The following is a 27,154-nucleotide window of genomic DNA, read 5'->3' on the forward strand; positions in this document are numbered from 1 at the left end:
TCTCTAAATGCAGCTGAAAGGGGCCTTGGATGAAAAAGAATAAACCACCAACCACACCAGGAGCATATAGAAAATGGAGGCTGAATTTCGGCCCCAATCTCGCATTCCTGGATCCAGAGGAGCGTGGGCAGGGGCGGGGGCACTGAGAAATGGGCAGTGAGCGAAGATCTCACATTAGATCTAGGCCTTTGGAAAACCCACAGCTGCACAAGAGAAGAGAAAGGCGGAAGCCCTGGCGTATGCAACGGTGTAGCCATTCAACAGTGAAATAAGGGGAAAGCTAAATGTCTGGGTTTTTGCTTCAGGAAGACACACTATGAACTATGCCCAACCTACCTTCTTGGAAGATTCTGGGTTCCTTGCTGCCTTGTGCCTTCTTTACACAAAACTACATCTTCAGCTTTTCCAGATCCAGGAGGCTTGCTATTATTCGGGTTTTGAATGTAAGAACAGGCACAGGCTCAGGCTGGCTAACAGCATTTGTCACCTAAGCCTGATTGTAGTTTTAGACACATAGTTGGATTATTCCAAGTATTTAGCAATTCAGTCATCCAGTTAACCATGCTGGTGAAAGGCTAAGACTGTTTTGCACTAGGCACCAGAATGTGGTCTCCACATTTTCACTTCTTATAGCTAAATATTTATAACCATCTGATAGGGTTTGGCTGTGTCCCCACCCAAATCTCATCTTGAATTGTAGTTCCCATAATTCCCATGTGTTGTGGGAAGGCCCCAGTGGGAGATAATTGAATTATGGGGGCGGTTTCCCCCATACTGTTCTCGTGGTGGTGAATAAGTCTCACGAGATCTAATGGTGTTATAAGGGGTTTCCCCTATCGCTTGGCTCCCACTCTGTCTTGTCTGCCATCATGTAAGATGTGCCTTTCCTCTTCCACCATGATTATGAGCCTCCCCAGCCACGTGGAGCTGTGAGTCCATTAAACCTCATTTTCTTTATAAATTACCCAGTCTCAGGTATGTCTTTATTAGTAGCATGAAAATGGACTAATACACCACCAAACCAGCTCAATCCTTTTAGTTCTCTACAAACCAAAAGACACCTCCTTAGTGAGTCAAATTTTGTGCTGAATAACACCAAAGGTATTATTAATGCTCAAATAATGGTTATTTTAAGTCCATGCTGTGTCATTATGACTCGACAGCCACACTGTACAATAGCACCATGTGTGTGTGCCTAGATGGTGTCAAATTTATACTTTCAATTTTCATATCTCAGAATATTCTTATTAAATCCATAAGAACAGGTTTGTTTGGAGGGCTTTTGTTTGGGGAACTTTTTTTTAACAAAACTTCTGGCATTGTTTTTTTCATCTGCAAAAAAACAAAAACCTAATAGTCCTTCCCTACGTCTCAGAGGTGTCATGGGAATTAACATAATGCAAGTGTAAGTGCCTTAATAAGCATCATCATTTTAAAAATCCCTTGCAGATGTGAGCATGCAGCTTGCTGAACCAGTAGAATCCCATAAGACCTGCAGAACATAAATCACAATCCCTTAAATCCGCCCGTTTGTAACCCACGCACTGTAGCCCTGTAGAACTACAGAGAATAAGAGAGGAACATACCAGGGGCTAAGGTGGGGCCAGAATCCAGGCGGAGCACAGTCTTCCCTTTTCCTGTGTAGCTTCTGTGATTCTAAGAGGTCGGAGAGTTCATCCCTTGCAGGAGAGGAAAAAAAAAAACGCTAATTGATTTTCCTTCTGCTCAAGAATCCTGGTGTGTTGACCCTGGGGGTGCTGTGAACTCCACCAAAAACCACTCCCATGGAAATCTCCATTCGAGTCAAACACAATGAAGTCCTTGCCTTGGAAAACACTGAGATTCCTCTTGCTTCCCTCTGTGAAATGTATAAAACACAGCGCGGCCACTGAAAGGCTTGATTTCATGTCTTGCGTGTTATTTTTAAAAATGGAGAAAAGCTTCTCTTCAGGACTCGTGGTGTTCATTTTTAAATACTGGATTAATCCATCGTGTGTATGTGACCTTTTTGGTGCAAAAACAACACAGTAGCCTCTAAATTTACATATTTTTTTCCAAATCTTAGAATATTCATTTTAAAATGACTACTAATGTACTTCACTTGGGTTTAGTTTTTATTCCAATGGCATTGGAGTCACATTTACCATGTAGCATTTCTGCACAAAAACTTATAAATTCCAAGTCCCGGAAGGGAAAACATTCTTAACAGAAATACTTTTATTCACCATCTCTTTATTCCATTCAGAAACTTTGGTTATAGATGATGAATAATAGTATAAAAGATTATAGACATAATAAATAAAAGATTATAGGAAAAGAAGACCGGTTCTGAACCAAGTCGCAAGGTTTCCTTCAGTATTTTAGGAACTCTGCCTAAACAAAAGTGAAAAGAAGATATCTAAATAGGTGAGAGTTTATTAACTGAAAATTGTAAAACAAGAAAGCCGCTTTTTGTTTCTTTGGCTGCCATCTGGTGGTTAATAATATACACTAAAACACGTTCTTGGGAACATTCAAAAAATATCTATCTGCTCGTGTTTAAAACAAAACAAAAGATACCATCAATTTTTTAAAATATATTGCAGGTAGGAGACATTTATCTTTTCTAATAATTCTTATTTAGATCCACAAGTGGCATTTCCTTGCCTGTCTCCCAGTCTACGTTCTTTCTCCAGGAAAAGAACATTGATGCAATCATTAGATAATGATTAAGCCTAGTACTGTGTACTAGGACTAGGGCGAGAAGGATGAGGACGAGGTCCCTGCTTTCAGGGAAGAGAGAGATGAAAGCAAAAAACAAACATCGTGATGAGTGCTTAAAAAAGAACAGACGAAGTTGAGTGGGACACCAAGGAGGAAGTCCTTAACTCTATTCTGTGTTATTGACGAGAAGAGTTTGGGTTAAGACTTGAGTGATGGGTGAGCACTCTCCAGACAGACAAGAGGGAAAAAAGCATGGAGGAGAATCAGGAGGCTGTGTGTTGGGGGATGTTGACAAACTATGTCAGAAAGACAGGCAAAGGCTAGATCAGGAAGGGCCATTCCCTAATAGTATTAGGCAACTATTATTGGAACAAACCTCAGTGGCCAATAATAATCAGCACATATTTCTCACTGGAGACTGCTGGTGAGCTGAGGTAACCGTGCCTTACGTGCCATTAATCCTTTCCCAGGGCCAACCTGAGACCGGGGTCTAGCCTGGGCGTTTTCTTTTTGTCACTAGCAGAAGCACAAGAGAAAGAGTAGAAATGCAAACAACCTCTTTAGATCTAGGTTTGGAACTAGCAAACTGTCTCTTCTCTGTATTCCGTTAGCCAAAGCAAGTTACTTAGCTGAACCCAAGCCAAGGGGCAGGGAAACTTTCTCCACTGGTGAGAGGGAAGGACTGCAAAGTCACAGAAGAAGGAACTCAAATGAGGTGGCAAATGGGGCCAATAATGTAGTCTGCAGCAAGTTCTATCTTGGAAATGGGTTTGAGGTTCCCATATTTGTCTAAAAAATGGTTAGAAAAACACTATATCAATCAAAGTAGAGGTCTGGCTTTGTGTTATGAGTTCCAGACCCCAGGGACACTGTGCGTGCAAACGTCTTGTGTCCTGTCCCACACCAACTGATTCAAAATCTCTGAGTAGAAATTTCGAGAATCTGCATTTTAACTGGTTACCCAGATGATTATTTCTATTCATCCTGAAGGTTGGGAACCACTGGAAGATTAATGAGAAAATAGAAAAAAAAAGTCAAGGAAGAAACATAAAAGGAAAATGGGTTAAAAGAGGAAATAGTGCTCACGAAGAATACTAGAAATAGTGGGAAAAGGAATAAGAAAAACCAATGAAAAATGGTGTCCAGATGGCCGAGGGAAGAAGCTTAAAAGATAAGTGTGTGTTGAATTCTGTCAAATGCTGCCCACAGGTCAAGTAAAACAAGAACTGAGGAAAGCCCTGTAAATTTTTCAATTAGGGAATATTATGTGAAAAGAATACAATAGTGATGCCAGGATATCATGAGGCCTGTTTTGCAGATGAAAAGAAAAAAAAAAGAAGAAGAAAGAAAAGGAAAGTGGCATGAAACAAAAAAAAAGATCCACCATTCTTCCATTTCTTCTTTCACAGGTCCTTATGGTCTTGGTGAAATTGATTAATTCCACATTTAAACTTACATAGCACCTAAAAAGTTAGTTTCTGGCTAATGATTAAAGAAAGGAAAATGACCTTTTTTTGTATCTGTTGGTTCTGATATCATGCCAGATATTATTGGTAGCATACTGATAGCATACTGTATCTAATACCTAAGGCATTATATATTTGAATAAAGAATTATTCCCTTAATTCTTCATTATTTCATTATGTATTTCCTTTATTTTTCCATTATTTATATGATGTTTTCTTAAGGAGGTTAAAGGAAATCAAATGGTGTATTAACACTGCTGTTTAGATTCCCAAGAGATCTTGCTAGTATGCAGCATCTTATTCATGTCACACGCTTCTTCTGAATTTCAGAACCCAATATCCAGTCTCTAGTGGGTGGATGCTGACGACAGCTTGGAAGGTGCCACACTAACAGGGGCCTCTCAGAGTTGAGGTTCTCATATTGCAGTCAAATTCTGACTTGTCCTATCCCACTCCAATTCATAGGAAGGCACCTTTATTTAAATATGGTTTGCTTAAATGTACTTGATAATTTAAAAACACACACACACAAATATATTCACAACTCTATTTCAAAGAACTATCTTATGGCCTCATTGAGTGTGGCAGGGTTGCAGTATGGAAAAGTTAATGCACCCAGTAAAAGTTAGTGCATTCACGCAGCTTTGGGGGAAGCCCTAAAACAGATCCAAGCACAGACTGGAGACTCAAAGACAAAGTTGAAGGGTTCTCCATTGAGACCAAGAACTGCAGCTAATTTGAGCCTAGACCAGTGAGTGATAAGCCAATGCACATCTGCTTCTTGAGAGCTTTGTCTATCGTGGTCAAAACCAGTATGCAGCTTTAGATTGAACTTTTTTTTCACTTTGAGACAGAGTCTCACTCTGTCACCTAGGCTGAAGTGCAGTGGTGCAATCTCGGCTCACTGCAACATCCGTCTCCTGGTTTCAAGCAATTCTCCTGCCTCAGCCTCCCGAGTAGCTGGGATTACAGGCACCCACCACCATACCCACCTAATTTTTTGTATTTTTAGTAGAGACTAGGTTTCACCATGTTGGCCAGGCTGGTCTCGAACTCCTGACTTCAAAGATTTATCTTTGCTAGATGTCATCTTTTGTGAGCATTTTAAATGGTGTCTCTAATGCCTGGTGAACATTGCATAATAGTCAAGCCATCAGTTAAGTAGCATCTCCATCTTTTAAAATTAAGATTGGATTCTGGACCTAAAGTATTTGCGTTTCAGATTCTCAAAAAAGGGAAAGCTCAGGAAATGCAAAAAAAATACACAGTAGAAATATAATCAGTCTTAAAAGTATGCCCATAAGCCTCGGCCATTTTTTTCTTGCTAGGCTCGAAAGTTAAAAACAAAATAACACACACACACACATACATACCAAACAGCTAGGTTGGTAGGCAAGTTCTTCTAAATGACCTCTCAACCCAAGCCCAGTCATCTACATCTGATTGCAGATAAATGAAATGTCACTATTGATTATATTTGACATTAGAAGTTAACAAGATTATTCTGCCAAACATTCATCCTCTCTTGTTCTACATCACTGTTTCATTTGAGAAGCAGGGACAATGGCTTCCACATAAGGCAGCAAAGGGTAGTGTTACAAATGTGGATATGGTACAGACTACATGGATTCAAATCCTGATTCTGTTGCTTATGATAGACCTCAGGCAGTTAACTCCTGTGTGCCTCAGTTCCTGAACCATAGAATGGAAACGCTACTAGTACTTCCTTCAGATGGTTCTTCTGAGGATTAAATGAGGTATGACAAAAACTGAGCTTAGAAGGGTGACTGGCACACAGATAGGTCTCAATAACTGCCAGCTATTATTGTGTTCAGAGATCTCCAAATATTTTGAAAAAGAGGCTTCATCGTCCCACTGCTAAAGTTTTGGAACTTCTAAGGTTGGGGGATGTCAGAAATCAAGTCTCAAAGGGTAGGAAGTGAGATCCGTGCAAACTCAGCTAAACTCTAACACGCTCGTGTCTAAACGATTGATGAGTGGTATTAATTATGTCTCTCGGAGTTCATTTCAGCCTGCAACAAAGCTTAGACCTAAGAGACGCATTTAACGTAGAATTTCAATCTCTCTAAGGCAGGCAGGGAGAGCCTTTAAGAGCCTAGGAAACCATGCCCCACTGGTGAGAGTTTACTCTGCCTACTTGTAGAAATCCGGCTATTTGTCTTGTCAGAGTTAAGTTCTACTGAAAAATAGACCTCTCTGTCTCTCTCCCTAAGGGTTCTCTGATTCTGAATCTGTTCTCTGGAAGTTTAGGTCTGAGTGTAAACATAAAACATCTGGAAAAAGAAAGTGGAAAAGGAAAAGTAAGCCCTTTCATGACTGAATTTCTTTTTTGGTATTATTTAAAGACACACAAAGCCTAGAGAAGCTCCTGAGAGATGCTGTCATCTATGGCCAGCCTCGAACCCGCCGAGCTTGGAAAAAGATTCTCATCCTGGTGGAGGGTGTCTACAGGTATGTACATAACGGAACACATTTTACGACTAGCAGGCCTGCAGCAAGCTAATCAGTGCGGAAAGGCTGACCTCTCCTAGCTAAACAGAGCAATGACTTAGAATCGGTTATTACAGAGAGACCTGAGACAGAGCCACCAATGGGAGCTGTCAGACGTGGGTCATCTGTCTTTTTGATGACTCTCTATGGCGGAGCAGCTTGGAGGCTATCCTGCTGGAGAAGGCTTCCTCAGAAATACCCTCGCAAGGCGTTGCTAACTTGAGTAGATTCTTTCCACTACCTTTGACTGCCCCAGAGTTTCAAAGGTGTTTTGCAGCTGGGTTATTCAAGATCAGAACACTCCTTGCCTTTATGACTGATAGAAATTGCTGACGGGTGGCCCAGATGCCCCTACCTGGACAGCATGCCCAACCCCCAGCTGCTTGCTGAACTTGGTTAGTGCTTGCCGTCAGAATACAAAAAATCTGCCTGTTTTGCTCAAGGTCGGAGTAACCTGGAGTGCAATTCTTGTTCCAGAGCCAGCAGGTAGGAGTGCGCTGATGTCTAGTCCCTAAGCCAAGGAGACATTATTTCAGAGTGCCCAATCCTAAATCAATTCTCAAACAATCCTGACGTTGGACAAATTGAGGGAGATATCTCCTATAATGATAGAAAAGTGAAAAACATTAAAAGGAAGGAAGCGAAGGCTGTTTAACTTTAAGACAAGGAGGAGTATGGCTACAAAGGAGACTTGAGAATAGACATAGGATTTCTTTCAACCCGCTAATCTCATTAGTCCCTGAGTGCACATTTTTTCTGCTACATGAGTGAATAATGAGCAGCAGCAGAAGTGTGCCTTTATTCCTTTTAAGAAAAAAAAAGTGAATTCTCCCAACTTTAAAAGAATAATAATAATAAGCTCAGTTTCATTTTATTTTTAACATTTTTAACTCCAGTACTTACTGCCCCCATGGCTAGGGTTCTGGATGTTCCCCGTCCTACTGTGGGAAATGCACAGTTTGCATTTCCAGTTTCTACTAGCTCACTTTCTGCATCACCTCCCAGTACCTCCTCCAGCCAGCCCAGAGAGTACGTACTGTTGATGAAGTCTTTGGGAGCACTCTAGACGTAGTATTTCTCCAGGCTAAGCTTGTCCTTGCCCCAGCCTAGGCACATTTGGCAATTTTGAGTCATTATAACTGCAGTAGTGTGTGACTGGCATATGGTGGACAGAGGCCAGGGATGCGGCTAAGCATCCTACGATGCACAGCACAGCCCCCATAACACAGAGTTATCTAGCTCAAAATGTCTAGAGTACCAAGGCCGAGGAAACCTGTTCTGGTATAACTGACAACTTGTAGGCCTTAACTTGCTATTTTAAGAAATAATCTCATATTGACTCTGGGCTATCGTAACCTCAAGTGTGGATCTTTTTCCCTGTGTGATTTGTGCTGCTGCCAGCCTGGGAGGGGAGCAAATAGCCCTTATCTAAACACCTGTCATTCAGGCCTAGATTCGTGGAAGGACAGAGCAGCTGAGAGAGAGAAGACTGGGCACCTCCTTTAAGCAGAGTAAACAAAACCCCAACTGCAAATAAACAGAACTTGGCTCCATTAAAGGAAAGTTAGGTCTTAACCACTTTGATCATGGCTGAAATTAAGTAGACCACTGGCATTTTCCTGGCAAATATTCCCATCAGCCACACAGAGAAACCACTCCAGCAGCAGGACTTGTTACTGGTCATGCCAGGCCTGCATCCCACCACTTCAGAAGGACAAGGGAGCCAGGTGTGGACTTCCAGCCCCAAGCCAGAGTGGCACCAAACCACAATTTTCATTGCACTAGCAATAGTGACTGCTCAGTTACCTATTGCCATGTAACAAACCATCCAAAGCATAATGGTTTACACAGCAATGATTTCTTCTTTCCCATGCTACCGTGGGTTGTGTGGACCAACTGGACAGTTCTCCTACTCCACATGGCATTGGGTGGAGGCCACTTCATTCAGCTGATGGTTTGTCTGGGGCTGGAACATCCAAAATGACCCCACTTGCACATCTGGCCCTCGGTACTGGCTCTCGCCTGGAGTGCCATGCTCTCTTCCACATGGCTTTCTCTATAGATAGTCTCTTCTCATTCTGTAGTCCATTCAGAACTCCCTTACAACGTGGTGCTGGCTTCCAACAGAGCAAAAGTGAAGGCTGCCAGCCCTGGGACATTATCCCTTCTGCCCTGACCCATTGGCCCAAGCACATCATGAGGCCAGCCCAGATTCAAAAGAAGGTGAAATAGACCCTACCCCCGATGGAGGATCCACTTGTATGTACAAGGATGGGAAGCTTTGCAGGCAGCCATCTTTGGAAGCCATCTACCACAGTGGTTCAGTCAACCTGGTGACGACACAGAGTGAAGTCCCCACTTTCCATGAAATTTCCTTCATGAGGAGGTTCCTTTCATTTCACCCACACAGGAATGTTGGCTTTAAATGAGACCAAGACCTAAAAGGCCACATTCACAGATAGGAAACAGGGCATCTCTTTGACAAGCCTCAATAGCTCTTAGGGGCTTCAATTTCCTTATCTGTAAATAAAGGTAGCCTAGAGTTCAGTTCTACAGCCTTAAACCTCAAAGGAAAAGCCTTTACACAGGTGTTCTAATTTGCAACTCTCACCAGATAAGGCCAGATGCAGTGGCTCATGCCTGTAATCCTATCACTTTGGGAGACAAAGGCAGGTGGATCACTTGAGGTCAGGAGTTCGAGACCAGCCTAGCCAACATGGTGAAACCCCACCTCTACTAAAAATACAAAAATTAGCCAGGTGTGGTGGTGCACTCCCATAATCCCAGCTACTCAGGAGGCTAAGGCACAAGAATCACTTTAACCTGGGAGGCGGAGGTTGCAGTGAGCCAAGATCATGCCACTGCACTCCAGCCTGGGAGACAGAGACAGACTCTGTCTCAAAAAAAAAAAAAAAAAAAAAACATTATTTCCCATAGTGTTTTCCAAAGGAGGGTTAGGAATGTGAAGTCAATAGTTCACAAATGCACTCCTACCCTTCAGAGATATATTAGGAATGCATACCTTGTTGATACCTACACAAAGCCTCCTTTGAATTTTAACTCCCAGATTTTTTCTCTTGCTTGTGGTCTGCCACCATGGCTAAAGAACCCCCACATACATCACCACAGAGCCCACACACATCAATTTTTTCATAACCCCCAAAGAGAGCAATCAGCCAAATCAGAAATTTTCAGGGAGATATCGAGATAGAAAAGGCTAGATACCCAGTCTGAGAAGTCATCAAACTAATAATAATAATGTCATCATTCATAGGTATTATTATTCTTATGTAGAATATAGAGGAGTCAGGATTTGGAGGCAGGCCTGGGACTTAGGTTCAAATCCTGGCATCACCACCTACATCTGTGTGGCCTCCATAGGGTACTTCGGTAATGATAAGTATTGAATGAGGTCATATAAGCTAGTGTTGGCAGAGGGCTGGGCCCATAGAGAGTTCACAACCAAGAGTGGCTGTCTTCATCGTCACATTGATTTTCAGTCTAAGAAGTTGCAACTCAGAAAACAATAAGTCATCTATGTTGCAAGGTTATTTGCTCTTCATCCATCCAGAAAGTGGACGTTAGAGAAAGAAACTCACATCGACCATGTGTCTACTCCTTGCTAACATTTCCCATGTGCAACCTTGAGTAAGCCTCCAAGAAGTTACTGTAAATATGAAGAAATTGAGGGTCAGAGGTTTAGACAACTTGCCCCAGGACAGATAACTGAGATGAGGCAGAGCTGGGATTAAAACCAGGTGGCCCTAGTGAGACAAAGGCTCAATGTAAATAGAAGAGTCAGCCCATGTGTCCACATCCAATGAAGTAAACACGGAAAATGCAAGATCACCCATTTGACCTTTACCATTAACCTATCTAGGCCTCAATTTCTTCATCTGTAACACACGAGCATTGAAACTTGAAATCCAAAGTTTCATGAATGCATGACTTTGGGTTTAAAACTAAAACAGTATTATTTCAGTGTTCTGAGCTGTATGTTTTCATTAAGTATCGTTTTAAAATCTCATTTTCTAATTTCATGTCTCTGAGAAGTCTAGATCTCTTATCAACTCACAGTGGTAGAGAATATCAAAATTATTCAAACATATCCTTAAGATGTGGTGTCCCAAATAACCTGGGACATAAGCTAGCATAGCTGGAGCACTAACCTGGGACATAAACTAGCATAGCTGGAGCACTAACCTGGGACATAAGCTAGCATACCTGGAGCACTAACTTTCAAAATAAAATTAATCAAGGAATAATAGTCAGCTCTTCCAAAACAAATACATATATAAACATAGGCACATATGCTGTAACCTCAGAATACCATTTACTCTAAGAGTATAATCTATTCTTCTACGCTCAAAACAATGTAAATTTAAGGATTGAGAACTTCAGTGGTAAATTCTCACCTGTATCTCTATGATTTAAACAAATAAAGAAAAGAACAAGAAAACATTCGTAACTTTATTTTTCATTGATCTTAACTTTCTTTTTCTCTTTCCACCTTGCTTTCTTGTTTTCAGTTATACTTGGGGCCCACCAAGGAGATTTTTCCACCGTGTGAGTTAGCTAGCCAGTGGTTTAATTCTCCCTCTGCCAGTGGATAATATGGTTTATATGTGGAGGGAAAAGTGGTGAGAGGGAGATTTCAAAAAGGAGGCTTGTCACTTAGCTAATACATTATGTAATAGAAAAGATATAAAGGAATTATTCACTGGCTTGCTGGTTTAAGAATAATTCAAGTCCCTGAACAGAGCTTCAAATTAACTCATGGAATTATCTTTACCTACAGTTGTGTTTTAGTTGTTTTTCTTCTATTGAAGTCAAAAGAAAAACACAACCTTCCATTCAGGAAGAAAGAATAAAACACTGTTCTTGTTTTCTGTATCATTTTTGGCACTGTTTTTTGACAGCAATTCATGGGAATAACATAGATAGCCTTTTTATGCATACACTAGACTCCATCCCACTATGGGAAAAGGCTCAATTCAAATTTGATCACATTGTGAAAATGAAAACTTAGTGTGGGTGAATATAACTCTATAAAAGCTGAGTTCTCCCTAGGACTCTATGTGTGCCCTGCATTAACTCCAGAAGTCAGCAGTATTGTAGAGTCATTAATCTTAGAGGAAGAAATATAAACCAGGTGGGCAGGCTCCTAACATCAGCTAGACCAGCTCCATGGAAGGATGGTTAATTAGCTGCCTGCAGTGTCTGCAAACACTGTGGAACATTAACTTTGGCTCCTGTCAAATTCAGTTCCAGAACAAAGAATGGCTATTTGTGGCATGTCAGGTTTTTTGGCATATTTGTGTTACCAACTTACAACATTTTAAAGAGAAGAAAATTCTAGATTTCTGAGGACCTGCGGCCATTTATTATGTATGACATCCAGCATGACACGCACATGCCTCACTCGTATAAGATTCAACACAGAACATTGTCAAGGGCTCCCAGTTTCCCAAGTTAGGACTCGTTACAACCATTTCCTCCTAAGTTCCTCCTCCTAAGGACCCTAACGATTCACTAAATGCCCATCATTGATCAGGTAGTTTACAAGCATGACTTCAAGTGATTGTTATAAAGAACATGTGAAGAGAGGCCCATCATCCTGTTTGTATTACATATGAGGACACTGAGGCAGAGAACATCATGCAAATTGCCCAAGTTCAAAGTTAGTACACTTAGGCAGCCAGATGGCCAGACTGTCTTCTCCTCAGTGGAAACAATTTTAACAAGCAATTAATTTAAGAACATGTTGGAATTAACTCACAAACTTACACAAGAAAAGACAACTCTATTTGGCCTTTATTTCATTAAAATCTGAACTCGGCCATCCAAAACTATCTCGTGGAACACACAAATGCTGCACCCAATGATCATGATACCTCTGCAAACCAACACCCGTTGGTCTGGGTAACTGTGTACACAGCCAACTGGACTGTTTTGACTGAATCGATCTAACACTTAAGCTTATTTTTTAATACATTAAATTTAATCTAATAAATAATTAGGGGGAAAAGGAGAAGTTCAACTCTGTTTGATTCAATGAATTAGCTCTTGAACTAACCTAAAGGGTTGTTTGAATTGTTTGACAAGTTCCTTTGTGTGGTGAGTATGTCTGTGTGTTTTCGTACAACTCGCCTGTCAATGCAGTCAAAACTGTGTGCAACATAGACACAGCTTGCAAAGTGTTCTGAGAACTGATTCGTGTCAGATTTTTTTAATCCATTGAGTCCCAGAGGTGCCATGTAAATATAAATTTTAATTTTACTTATTCGTAATTTCATTTTTTTCCCTTTGTGCCAGAGGATGTAACAAAGCTTCCCAGGAGGGTGTTTGTTAATGCAGAGCATTTCTCTCTCTGCCCTAGCATGAAAGGTTCTATCATGTATCTTCCCCAGATCACAGGACTTGAAGTGCTTTTGCAGCTTACAATATCATGAAAAATAAAGCACTTCGGGCTAAAACAAAAGAGCTCATCTACAGCAGTGGCCCCTATGTGTCGTCCCCAACCATTGGTGGTAGCATCTCCTGGGAGCTTGGCAAAAATGCACGTTCTCAGCCCACCCAATACCGACTGAATCAGAAACTCTGGGGTGGGAGTTTAGCAATCTGTGTTTTAACAAACGCTTCAGAGGATTCTGATGCTCACTCAACTTTCTGTTCCTCTACCCAAAGGAACAGAAAGAGGAGACACCTCAGTCTTTGACTTGCAGTGGGTATTGAACAAGAGGTCTTAAAGACTTCCTACTGTACTTTAATTAACACTATGATGTCTTAAATAAAGTTCTGTGTCTTTTTAATTCCCTCTTTTAATCTATGGCAATTCAAGCACTGAAGTTAAGTCAAACAGACCTGGCCAAACAGACAATGCCAGGCAGAAAAAGGGAATGACTATAGAGTAATTTAATCTATTCTAGCAGAATAACTAGAATCCAAAATGGTCAGTCTAGTTACACTAGTTGGCTTTACAAATAAATTGGATCAATAATGCAGTGAGCTGATTGTTTGCTTGGGAATTAGCTGAAACCAAAAGCACTTAAATCCATTGAATGTAAATTATTTTATCCAAGTAGCATAGAAATGCCCAACCAGCCTTACAAGATTGAGAAGGTTGTCTCAGACAAATAAAACATGCCTTCAGAACAAAGGAATGGCGTGTGTCAGGGAAGACTGCCTAGGATGTACTGATGGGGAAGCTGACGGAGCTTCCCAGGAGGGTATTTGTTAGTTATAAGCATTTCTCCTTCTGTCCTAGCATGGAAGGTTCCATTGTGCATCTGCCCCAGATCATAGCTCTAAAGAAGAAATACAAGGCTTACCTCTACATAGATGAAGCTCACAGTATTGGGGCCGTGGGCCCAACTGGCCGAGGTGTCACGGAATTCTTTGGACTAGACCCTCACGAAGTTGATGTGCTCATGGGCACATTCACCAAAAGCTTTGGAGCTGCAGGAGGTTACATAGCTGGAAGGAAGGTAAGAGAGGGACCCCTTGTGTCTGTTTAAAACCTGAGTGCCCTGGGGATGCCGTGTGTAGGGCTTCTCTGAATTTCATGAAAGCTTCAATTCAGTTCACCACACCTCAGCTGATCACTCCAGCCTGGCTACAATGGGTTCACAGCCAGATAAGGCCCATAATGTCGAGGAGCTCTCCCTCGAATAGTGAAGAGGAGGATGTGATGAGTGATCACATTATAATGAAATGGCGACACTGGCCATGTACACAAGGTGCAAAGTACCAGGGAGAGGAATAATTAACTTTGTTAAGTAGTATTTAAGATATGGTTTAGATTGAATGTCCACCTTATAGACAGATAATGGGGGGCTGTATTTAACACAGAGAGAGAATAATGTATACCAAGCCACAGAAGTGATAAGGGATGTTCTGAAAACTATAAGCAGTTTGGGGTTTGTGGCATTAAAAAACACAAGGAAGGTAATAGCAACAGTAGGCAAATGTTAGTTATTAGGGAGGCTGACCCTGTGTTACGAGTTGTGGGTTTTAAGAGTTTTAATCAAAACGGTGGCAGGAATGTACTTTTAAGAAATTTTTTCTGCAAAAAAAAATTCTTTCCATAATGTTGCATAAACCATAGGTCAAACCCTGCCATTCTCCAGTATCTTATCAATACACCTTAAAAATTCTTATCTGCTGGGATTAGACTGTTAAGTGAATGTTGGCCCTGTCAAGGATCTTGAGTCCACTTGGTCAATATCACCAAGAGGTTTGTGAAAATAAAACAATAAATACTTGAGAGAAATTTAAAAGGAGGGAAAGGGAAGGGACAAAGAAAGTCCAATATTCAAACCTAGGTTTGAGAGATAAAGGAGCCAGTTATCCGACCAATGAGAGGACAGCCTTGTCCAAATTCTGACACCTATCTCAGACAAACCTACACCTGTCCCAAAGAGCGTGACAGTGATGTTGGCTCAGCTTAGGATGGCACACCAGGCCCAAAACCAGTGCATGCAAGTGGTATCAACAAAAATCCCCACTTCCTTACCTATTGTGATGAACAGGAATTTCTGGTAAACCAGTTAGACAAACCAAGAAGTGCAGCAGAAAACAGTCCTCTCATTGAAAGCTCATGATTTAAAACAGCAGATTTAATTCTGGCCACTGGCTCTGCCATGAAATGCACAGATGCTTAAAATGTTCAGAGTCGTAAGTGGTTTTTACCCTTCAATAAGCACTGCTTTCTTTCGGGTTCAAAGCATTGTTTTTCATCCCCTCTCCACTTGCCTGTGGGAATTAGCCAGGTAATGCTAAAACCATTGGGAATGCCCAGGATCTTACAAAATTCAGCTAAATCTGGTGAAAGGTTAAATGTTCCCTTCCTAGACTGCCGAAGCAGTAGGATCAGAGGGTCTCAAATTTAGGAGCTCCCTGATCCCAGCTACATTGCCTTGTGAGCTTGTGGTTTTGTGATTACTTTAGCAGCAGTTCTGAACTTCAAAATTTTTAACCAAGCGTAACTCTGTTTCCTGAACCAAAGGCACCTGAATAAACTGAAGCAAGCCAATCCTTGAAATGTTGTCAAATTTGGTGGATGTCACATTTTTCCTCCTAGAGTGCCTTCATTTGATACCCACTTTAAACAAAGGCTCGTGACTAGCAGAAGTAAAGACCAGTTCACCATGATTCTCTCTCATGCTCTCCATTCTGACATTAGCAAGAGTATTTTTAAGGTGTAGATGTTCCTGTGTACACAGTTTCTACTCATTTGGCGTAGATACCGAGCAATTGTGAAAATTACCATTATTTACATTAATCCGGATGCAGGAAAAGTATGTACATCTGTTCCTTTTCTTACCTTTTAAAATGCTCGTTTTATGCATATTTACATCCAGAGGGTCGCATCGTTCATTCCCTCTCCTCTCCCTCCTTTTTCCTCCCCACCTTTCTCTGTCTTCTCTTCCCCTCATGTTGCACTGCAGTGTCTAAATTTACCACTAGATGGCAGCAAGAATTAGAGGTGTTTGGCAGAGACCTGCGCTCTACCGCCCTAAAACAGCAAGATGCAAAACCTTGAAAACATAGGACTGTTTCCAAGACCTGGGCGGTGAGCAGGAGCGCACTTAAGAAAATGCATGTATCTCCGATGACTTAAAAATCAGTCAGATACACACCTATGGTTTTGATGAGACTGTGACAAACCTGGGTAAACAGGCTTCCTTTCGGCCTAATGAGCTCATGATTTAATGGAACTTAGGTATCTGTTCCTTTGTACCTTTAATTCTTTTTAATTATGCTAATTTTTATTATGTATAATTTCAAGTCAAATTATATATTGTATTCCTATGAACTTTAGACAATTTTGTGAAGAATTTTTACTTTGAGTCTGTTTAAATTATGCTTTTTAACTGAAACAACATAGGATTGGGCAAATACTAAAGAAAAACTACTTCTACTAGTATGTTTAAATAATTAGAGTACAGTTTTCAAACTCTGATAACTGTACTGTAAGATAGATAGATAGACAGTTGATAGACGAATAATCTCCCAGATACTTTGCCATATATCTCAGTTTAGGGGATTATTGCAAAATAGCTAGGATTCTAAACCAATGTATACAAAAGCAACAAAATTGAACATAAAAAAGTTAAAGTACACACGTTCAGACTTGCTGTTTTTCTGAAACTGTATATAATTTCAATTTCACTGTGCCCATAGGGTTCTCAGTAAACCCTGAAATTTGAAAATAATCAGTTAGCTCCAAAAATCTAGAAAAAAAGATTTACAAATCTGGCTCTTAACTCTCTTTTTAAATGATGTTAATATTGGTGTAGAGGGGCTGCATTTCCAATAACAGTGTCTGGGAGGTTCTGGAAATCTTTATGGAATGGGTCAAGGTCAGAGCTTTATATATTAGCAACTAGATGAGTCATGTAATGAAATATACTTGAAAACAAGGAGGAAAAAATGGTTTAGCATGATGATACTACCAGAGAAAACAGAGGTTTTGTTTTGACCTCAGAGCCTTCTCCTCACAAAGTGTCCTACAAATTCCCCTCTGCTAATTGGAGGTTGCTGCCAGGCTGTGATCCCCTCTTTCCACTCAAGGAAACTGCTAACAGTCCGTCCAGAGCCAGCAGAGTTTTGCTGTTCTGCTCACTTTGAGTTTGGAGCCACTATAGATGCACAGTGAACAGCCTAACTTGGAGGAGTCTGTCCTTTCAAGACTTTCCTGATGAAATTCCAGATCACTACTTCTCTCCACCTGTCAGAGCTCCATGCCATGAATGGCTTCTTTGAAGGGAAGCCTAAGCTGATGAGACTAGGTTTCTCATTTTTATTCTTTTACATCTGTATTGATCGTGTTGCTGGGAAATGTGGTCAATGCCAAAGACCCCAAACTTTTCCCCAGACAAGGATCTTGAGTCCACTTATATGCTTGGCACTGAGCACTGGCTCCCACAGCCTCCACAGGCTGACCAGAGACTTGCAAATGAATGAAGCGATGGTAGCCCTTGTAACTGATAGGTTGCAGGGCTGGAATTCTGGAGAAAGGAACTGGGACAGGGCGGACAAATTTGGGGTGAGCATTAGTCCCAGAAGCCCGCATGCCAGCCAAAGCCGGGTCGCTCTAAAAAGCAAGCCCTGCCCTGCACGCTAGGCCCTGGCTGTATTTAACATCCCTTTGAAGTAAGCAGGGGTCATGGCGTGAGCTCTGAGATGTTTATTCTAAGAGTCTCCTGTCTGATTTCCTCCCAAAAAAAGCCATCCTTGCCCTTGAACTTCAGGCCCATGGGTAGAGAAAACAATCAGGGTTTTGAACTTCCAAATGGATGTGGAAACCTCAGTATGAGGAGACCTCTAGCCCACCTTGAAGAAGACACATCCCAGACTCACCTTGCAAAAGACCAAAGCCACCTCTTAACTCATGGCTCATAGCACCCACTGGGGAAACAAGAGGGGGAATTCGTAGCCAGGAATCAAGGCTCTCCCTGACACTATCCAGAAGTTACTCAAAGAGCTCCATTTTTTGAACCACACAAGCAAATAAACTTCCATCCAGAAACTGAGACCCTGAGAGAAAGCAAACTCAGTCCAAAAAAAATAAAATTTGGGGCAAGATAGTCTTAACATTAAAAGGAACCAGTGCTGCACCAATGAGGTATTCATTCAAACTAAGAAGGCTCATGACCTTGACTTTAAAAAATGTCTCAATCTGTGAATTAGGGTTGGGGACATTGGGAAGAGCCCTTTTCAAGATCAAAGGAAGGTTTGTTTTGTTTCCTTGTCTGATCTTTGTCAGTGATGACCCCCAAGCTAAGTCAGTAATACCCTATATGCTTTGAGGCCCCTGGCCATCTTTCCTCCATCTCTAAAACTCCTCTGTTTTCCATTAAACCGTCAGTATTTAGCAGGCCACTACTAGGTATCCACCACTATGGATTTTAAAAGAAGTGTAAAGCTCCATCCCTGGTCTCAAGGAAGTTTCAGTCCCTTTTGGAGAAACAAGAGAGATAGACATGAAACATTTTGAGGCCAATGTGACTCAATCTGCGGTTTAGTACCATATGGATGAGTAGATCAGGACGTCTCCCCACCCTCTCCAAAAAGAGGAACAGGCTCTGAGTTAGGGAAAGCACCGCAGGGTAAGGAGAGTGGAATTGGGGTCTGTGCTCTCCTGGACCCCCTCACACCACGCCAAGCTTACTCTTCTGGGGAGAAGTCTGGAGAAGTCAAGTGTGGTCTAAGGGTGGGGCTCTACAGTTAGCTTCTTTGGGTCCAAATCCTTGTTCTACCACCTTTTGGTAATAATTTGGGAATTCTCTGTGATTCAGTTGTTCTGTCTACAAAATGCCAATTAAAACAGTATCTACCTGAAAGAGTTATTGTGAAGTTTAAATGTATTAATGCATACATAGTTCCTAAAATGGAACCTCAGGCCACTGGGGAATATCAGCTATGCTGTTAGCTTCTAGCCTTATCAGCTCTTCAGGGTCATTCAACCTGTCATCAAGCCTAGGTACTCCCTTATTGAAAATGTTTCTCTTTTCCTTTCTTTTCACTCCTGCTGCCACCCCTCCCCATAAGGATGCAGGAAGAGCTAGGCTGAAAATCCTTGGTTCGATGTATAGGTCTATCAATGTGTAGTCACACAACCTTAGAATGTAACCGTGTGCAAAACAAGAGAGTTGAAACAAGGACACTCCAAGAAGCATTTATATTTTGGTCCCCTCCTCCCATGCCATGCTCACAGTTCTAAGAATTTTTCAGTTGGCTATTCATTAACAATAATTGGCCAGGCGCAGTGGCTCATGCCTATAATCACAACACTTTGGGAGGCCAAGGTGGGCGGATTACCAGAGGTCAGGAGTTCGAAACCAGCCTGGCCAACATGGTGAAACCCCGTCTCTACAAAAAATACAAAAATTAGCCGGGCGTAGTGGCACACGCCTGTAGTCCCAGATACTCTGGAGGCTGAAGCAGGAGAATTGCTTGAGCGCAGGAGACAGAAGCTGCAGTGAGCCAAGGTCATGCCACTGCACTCCAGCCTGGCCGACCGAGCAAGACTCTGTAAAAAAAAAAAAAAAAAAAAAGTTACCAACTGCATCAGGCATTCACTGTTTCACTGTGTACCGGATGCTTTTCTAAGCATCTCATATATGTATTTACCCATTTCATCCTCATAAACTCCAAGACAGGTATTACTATGATCTCATTTTTCAGAGAAGCCAACTAAGGCACAGAGAGATTTAGTAACTGGCCCATAGTCACACAGCAGTGAGTGGCAAAGCCAGGATTTGAATCCAAGCTATTGGGCACCAGAGGCTGCGCTGTAACTCCTGGGTTATACTCCCTCCAAGGGGACAGCTCCTTAACCCCTTGTCTCAGAAGCACTGGCTTCTCCCTCTCTTCCCAATTGACATCTCCATTCTGTGCCCATAAGATGCCATCCTTATTCTTAATTTTAGGACAGACCCATGCCTTTTTGCTCCTCTGCATCTATTCAAATCTCCCCATCCCTCATGGCCAGATCACACCCTTGAAACACCTTGTTCCTGACAGAGGTCCACATGAGCCTCCATCATCCAATTCCCAGGACCCACCCACCATCTCCTCGTTGACTTCCCCTGCATCCTGTAGGGAGATATTCGCTCCAACAGAGAAAGGCAATCCCTGCTGCTGCCCCCCAGGAGCACGGAACATGGCACTGTGAAGGACAGCCCTGACTGTAGCTACTCTGGCACATGACTGCTGTCATCTCTTTGAGGCACCTCAGATACTCCAAAGTGAACTTTCTGGATACCCTGTGGCTGTTGAATTCAGTCAGGCCAGCATCATGCACATACTCTTCAGATATGGGGAAAACCCACCCAGCTTTTTTCATGAGGTTCACCAAATAAAAGAATCAGCAAAAAACTTAATTTCATTTATATAAATGGATAACGGATGCCAGGGACTAGCCCTATGGTCCTTTTCTATCCTCCCTCCCCTCCTGGACTCCCACACATGTCTAGGATGTAGAAAGTTACTGGTATATTCTTGCTGGAAGGAAAGGTGGAAGGAGGGAGGGGGAGAAGAAAAGAGGAAAGAAGGGAGGGAGGGAGGGAGGGAGGAAGGAAGGAAGGAAGGAAGGAAGGAAGGAAGGAAGGAAGGGAGGGAGGGAGGGAAGAAATACTTTGAAATACAGAGAAGAAAAGGATTTAAATAAAAAATTTGAAATGAAAAGAGAGAGGGAGAGAGACAGAGAATCAGAGTAGATGGGAAGGGGAAGGAAGGAAGCTAGAAGGAAAGGAAGAAACAAAAAACAAAAGGAATAGTTTGAAGTGAAGGAGAAGATGGAAAAGGGAAGTCATAGAAGAAGGATGGGTGGACGAGGAGATTCAGAATGAAAGACATATTGAAGAAGGCAGGAAGAACAGAACAGATTCCCTGGTTCCCCTCATGGACCAGGTAGAGTCATCACATCATTAATTTAACCTTCACCAACCACTATAAGGCAGGCCACACACTGTTCTGAGGAAGAGAAACTGTGACTGTTGAAAATGCTTATAAGCAACAATGCCCACACATACCCAAGAGAGATGGAATAGTGATGGGCAGGGAACAGGCCCAGGCTCGGAGGTGGGAATGAATGTGACTAATGAAGGAGGGTGAGGAGGACATGAACCTACCCCAAAGTAGAGGATCTCGATTCCCAAGAGCTCTTTCCAAATCACCTTCATGAGGAAGGAAGACATAGCGAAGACACTTGCCTAAGTGGGATTCTAAGCTGTGCCATTATTCTAAAGAGAAGGCACCTGATCCTTTAAAGACCCCACTGCTAATGCAGAGGGCTGCCATCAGCCCATTAGCTTTTCTGAAGGACACTCTGAGGGTCCCAGGCCATGAGACACTGTAGGTAGGCTGATGGAGGGTCTCTGCAATCCAACTGAGCACCTGCAGGTGCCAGCTCTGAGGCCCTCACCACTGCGGCATTAGGTTACTGGAGCTTCTTAGGGCTTTCAGCAAGCTTACTTGGGACCTTACATTTGGCCTCAGGAATCAGGCATACAGGTGAAAAATGGCTCCTCCCACTGAAGACCAGAATTCTGTAACAGCTCAGCATTCCAAAGAGTGTTACACAAAATACACAAAATTCCAATAGTTATCTGCTGCCCAAGGCATAACCAGAGTTTATCTGGTCCTAACCTATATTCTGGTTTCATTTCCCACAAACCTGTACTCAAACTGTCCTTTGCTGTCCTCCAAACACGCTGCCTCCATTAGTTTTTGCTGTGTAACAAACCACCCCCAAATTTGGTGTCTAAAATCACCACCATTTATTTAGCTTCCAATTCTGTCCATCAACAATGTGGGCTGGGCTCAGCTGAGGAGTTCTTTTGGTCTCATCTGGACTTGCTTCTGTACAACAGTCCGTTGCTGAGTCAGCAGGGCACTGCCTGGCCTGCGGTAGCTTCAGCTGGAGTGGTCCTTCTCTATTCCACATGGTTGTCATCCTCCAGCAAGCTAGCTCAGGCGTATTCACATAGCAGCTGGAGAGAGTTCTGAGAGGACAAAAGCACTCAAGGCATTTTGAGGCACAGACTCAGAACCACCACACCATCATCTCTGCCATATACTACTGGACAAAGAAAGTCACAAGGCCAGCCCAGATTAATCCGCCTTTTGATGGAGGGAGCTGCAAAGTTGAATTGCAAAGATGCATGGTTACAGGCAGTGAGAGAATTACAGCTATTTTTTGTAAACACTCTACTATACATGCCTTCTGCTTTCTTGCTTGTGTTCCTATGCTCAGCTTCTCTCTTCTGCCACCCTCCCTCCATGTTTTCTTTTCCTCCTTAATTATCTTCATTCTTCAAGGCTTAATCATATCTCCTCATTGGAACCTTCTCTATCTACTTCAGCTAGAAGGACCCTCTCTCTTTCCTCTGCATCTTGCAGCCCTGTTGCATGTCCTAGTTTGCATGGACTGTGACTTATTCTACCATGCTTGTTCATGGGCACAATCACATGTAATATTCTCAAGGGCAAGGACCACATCCTGTGTTCTTTGGGCACTGAACACAAAGTCAGTGCTCACACATAGTAGGTATTCAACAAATGCTTCAGGAATCATTTTTTCTTCATATATCTGGTTTTGCCTTACAGTTCAACTCCAAACTTGCAGCATCCTGCTTTGCTGTAGATTCTAGGTTTTTGAGGGAGAAACTATGAAGGAAATAGAAAAAAATAATTTGATGAAAACCTTTGAGAGTTGGACCCCATTCCTCTTTTGAGCTGTGAGATCAAATGTCTTTTGCTATGGAGATGGGGATGGGATTAGATGTAATTCCCACCACCAGTGTTGAGATTTACTTGCCTTCTTTTTGGGTTTTCCCTCTTTATTTAAGGACCTTGTGGATTATTTACGGGTTCACTCGCATAGTGCTGTCTATGCTTCATCCATGAGCCCACCGATAGCAGAGCAAATCATCAGATCACTAAAACATCTCATGGGAATGGATGGGACCACACAAGGTAAGAGGATCCGCATAGAGCACAGCTCTTGCATCGCTCTGTCTCCCTTCTGCCTCATCAATTTTTCCGCTTCTCAAATACACACCTTTATCTTATAGAACCCTATTTGTAAATCAAGCCATGTGATAAATGCACAAAAACTGCCGTTAGCACACCACACAAAAACCCTTCGTTAAAGCAAAGAAAACTTTCTAATTTACCTCATTGTGAACAGCAAATTGAGATAATTTTGTGTGATCAATTATGTTGAAATGAAGCAAATATAGTGTGTGTGTGTGTGTTTGCGTGTGTGTGCGCGCGCACGCTTGCATGCACATGCTTGCCTGTGCTTGCTTGGGGCTGTCACTTGTGTTTCCCTAAGACCAAAGTAGCCAATTTAATATCCAATTTTTCATCCTTTTATTTTTTATAGCCAGAGGTTGGGCAATGGAAGTCCACCCCTGGCCATTTGAGGATATATAGACAAAACACACACAATAACCTTCCAGCCATTTCTTTGCCAGTGGGAACAGAGCTAAACTGTGCTACTTTGCTCAACCCAAATTAATCCTTTTTGAAAAGTTGTTTCATAAAAACCTCTTGGAACTCTCCCTCCATTTTGCAGAGATGGTTTATAGAGATTCTACCGCATGTCACACACCAGAGGGGATACGGTGCTGAAGAAGGCAGTTCTTGCTGCCAGGCAAGCTGGTGAGCACATTTATGGAAGTAGCCAATTTATCCTGGCCACTGGACTGTACAATCCATGTGCCTCACCTCACTTCCCAGCTGTCCTGAAGTCCGACATTGTTTAATGCAACCCTCCAAGCCTGCTATTTCAATAGAAGTATGGGGTACTCCATCAGTTTTCGGTATTATTAAAGCAGCAGAATATTCACATACAAATTTTATCAGAAGCCTACTGTATAAAACAGATAAGAACAAGGCTGATCTAGTTAAAGTAGTGTCTTCACATACCCCCTTACTGATACCCCTTGGGGCCCTTCTACTGAGCCCTAGTGCTCCCAAGACACTTGTTTGAAAGACAGGACTTTTTTTCACTAAAGCAGGGTAAAGGCCTGCAGGAGGATATTTTTTCCTCCATATGAAATGCAGTGATTGGCTGATCTCTAGGATTCCTTCCAGGCTTGCCTTTTCAGTGTTATGACTCTGCATCTTATTGATTGGTCTTTGTGAAAAGAAAACGACAGTCCAGTCTAGGAAGCCCTTATGGTATGAGACTGAAGGTAGCTGCCTGGATCTGACTCCTGTGATACTATTCACTCGTGTGTGACCTTAGACGAGTGACTTATCTATTCAACCCCGAGCAAGTGACTCAACTTCTCTGTACTTCAATTCATCCAGTTATAAAGTGAGAAAAAATGATATTTAGGAGCCAAGGCTTTTGTGAGAAGTAGATACATTAATCTGTATAAAATATTTAGCATTGTGTCTGGAGACAATTATTAGTAAGCATTATATAATTGCTTGCTACTGTTATTTGCTGTTGTTTCTGAGGTGATCAACAAGTATTTGAACCATTTCTCAGAGATGCTGTAGGAAGCATCGTTATGACAGAAGTGAAGTAGGACTAGATATCCTCTAAGATAAGATCCTGGATTAGTCAGGATAAGGGAGGTTTTGACACCATAATAAATAAACCCTGTAGATCTCAGTGGCTTCACAGAACCAAGGTATTTCTTGTTTGCATCACATCTAATACCAATCAGTCAGCTCTCTACACAGTGCTTGTCCTCGAAGACAGTGACTCAGGCTGCTTTCACCTTAAGGGTTCGTCATCTCAACACATGGCCCCCATGGTTACCAAGGTAAAAAGAAAGGGAGGGTCAGCCTGGAGGTGATTCTTATCACCTTGTTTACAATCTATTGGCCAAAACTAGTCATATGGCCACACCCCAAAAAGAGGCCGGGGTAAATTAAGGGATACAGATTGGATAAACAGGTACCTTTTTTTTGGTGGGGGGAGGTTCTTTTTTGGGGGGAGTTTTAAAAATTTGAGACTGAGTCTTGCTCTGTCGCCCAGGCTGAAGGGCAGTGACGTGATCTGGGCTCACTGCAACCTCCACCTCCCAGACTCAAGCAATTCTCCTGCCTTAGCCTCCTGAGTAGTTGGGACTACAGGCGCGCACCACCATGCCCAGCTAATTTTTTTTTTTTTTTTTTTTTTGAGACAGAGTTTCACTCTTGTCACCCAGGCTAGAGTACAATGGTGTGATCTCAGCTCACTGCAACCTCTGCCTCCTGGGTTCAAGCAATTCTCCTGCCTCAGCCTCCTGAGTAGCTGGGATTACAGGTGCCCGCCACCACACCTGGCTATTTTTTGTATTTTTAGTAGACACGGAGTTTCGCCAGGTTGGTCTCAAACTCCCCATCTCAGGTGATCCACCCACCTTGGCCTCCCAAAATGCTGGGATTACAGGCATGAGCCACCACACCTGGCCAATTTTTGTATTTTTAGTTGAGATGGGTTTTCACCATGTTGGCCATGCTGGTCAGGCACTCCTGGCCTCAAGTGATCTGCCCACATCGGCCTCTCAAAGTGCTGGGATTACAGGTGTGAGCCACTATGCCTGTCCTAAACAGGTATCTTTTAACCTTTTAACATTGAAGCCATATAGAGTGGCATCTTTTCCTCCACAAGCTTTCCACTGTATGAAAAAACTGGCCTGGAACTACTGGCTTCCCATAAAGCCACATTAATTCTCTTCTTAAACTTCAAGTGTTTCTTAATGGAAAATCAATTATTTGAGTTTTAAGCAAAAATGCAAGTTAAGTGAATTGTCTCAGAATGACTAGAATTATTCTTTGGTCTTGTTTTAAACACAAGTGACTAGGAAAAAGTTATTCTAGAAATTAGCTTGTGTCTCAACAAAAATTTTCACTCATTTCCGGGGTCCTTTGTTGTATATGTCATCTGAATCAGTTGCTTTACATGTATGCAACTTTACAATCATTTCCTTCCGTCCTCTGGATTGGCTTACCACTTCATCACAGACAGAACTTGCTCTGTTGATCTGATCACAGTGGAAGAAAGATTACATTAAAGACATGAGTAATCATCTGCCATCAATTTTTCTTCCCCTGAGGTAGGAGATATTTCCCTTGCTTCTCTCTCTTAGCCTTATACCTAAGTAGTTCTTTGGTTATTTTTTTAACCTCGCATTTAAAGTTTATCACTTTACTCCTCTTGTCATCTTAAGAAAAAAAAAAAAAAAGAGAATGTCATGTGTACGGTCTGGTTTTTTTAGAGGCAAGATAGGAGAATGAGGGAGAAATATAGGACAGTTTATTTTCAAAGAAACAAACAAAGGAAAGTAGAAGAAAAAGAAAATTGACAGAATTATCAGCCAAGTTTCAGCTGGTTGTGCCTGACACATCTTTTGAAGCATTCAAAGGCACACAGTGGATGATCACTGGCCTTATTTGCAACAGTGGCTTCTTTAAATCAAATGAGCAGGACAGGTTAGGGACATTGCACTAGCTCACCCCTTTCTGCAGAGATAGACTCACTCTCAGGGTAAAGTTGCCCAGAGCTCAAAGGATGCACTGTTTCATGCAAGAGCTGCGTTACAGGATCTGAGAAAGAGGAGCCGGGCTCTGAGCCTTCATCTTCAGCCCACTCCACTGCAACTGTGATTGGAGTCTTTCAAGGCTTTGTTTCGGGTTGAGTTTGGAGAGCAGTTGGCCAGATCTGTTCCTTGATGAATGTCTTCACTTTAATCTGCAATGCAAAGCCATACGCTTCAAAGAAAGGCAAGCTACAGGAATAAGGTCAGTGTTCCTTTGATGCCAAGGTTCAAAGATGAAATAGCAGTCCCAGTGAAATGACAATGTTTATGCACAAACAGCCACCTTCACTCTGCAGCCAGGCTGCTTGTGGAGTTAATGCACACAGGCTGAGGGGCTGCAGGCCGCGCATGCATTCCATATGCACCAAGACTCTTTTAATCTCCTGGCCTGTCACTCTGAGCAGTGCAGTGAGTCCAAAA

The 27,154-nt window shown here is 42.2% G+C and overlaps 1 protein-coding gene across 2 annotated transcripts in view; it reads left to right on the forward strand.

Annotated features, from left to right (window-relative positions):
• The window catches only part of SPTLC3 (serine palmitoyltransferase long chain base subunit 3), a 174,841-nt gene that overhangs the window by 111,000 nt on the left and 36,687 nt on the right, over positions 1 to 27,154 (forward strand). For both annotated transcript variants that reach the window (XM_025400520.1, XM_025400521.1), the window contains 3 exons: positions 6,536 to 6,641; positions 13,948 to 14,167; positions 23,039 to 23,165. In XM_025400520.1, coding sequence (XP_025256305.1) covers positions 6,536 to 6,641; positions 13,948 to 14,167; positions 23,039 to 23,165 — 453 coding nt within the window. The remainder of the gene's footprint in view (positions 1 to 6,535; positions 6,642 to 13,947; positions 14,168 to 23,038; positions 23,166 to 27,154) is intronic.

The sequence above is a fragment of the Theropithecus gelada genome, chromosome 10, assembly GCF_003255815.1.
Source record: "Theropithecus gelada isolate Dixy chromosome 10, Tgel_1.0, whole genome shotgun sequence".
NCBI classification, from domain to species: domain Eukaryota; kingdom Metazoa; phylum Chordata; class Mammalia; order Primates; family Cercopithecidae; genus Theropithecus; species Theropithecus gelada.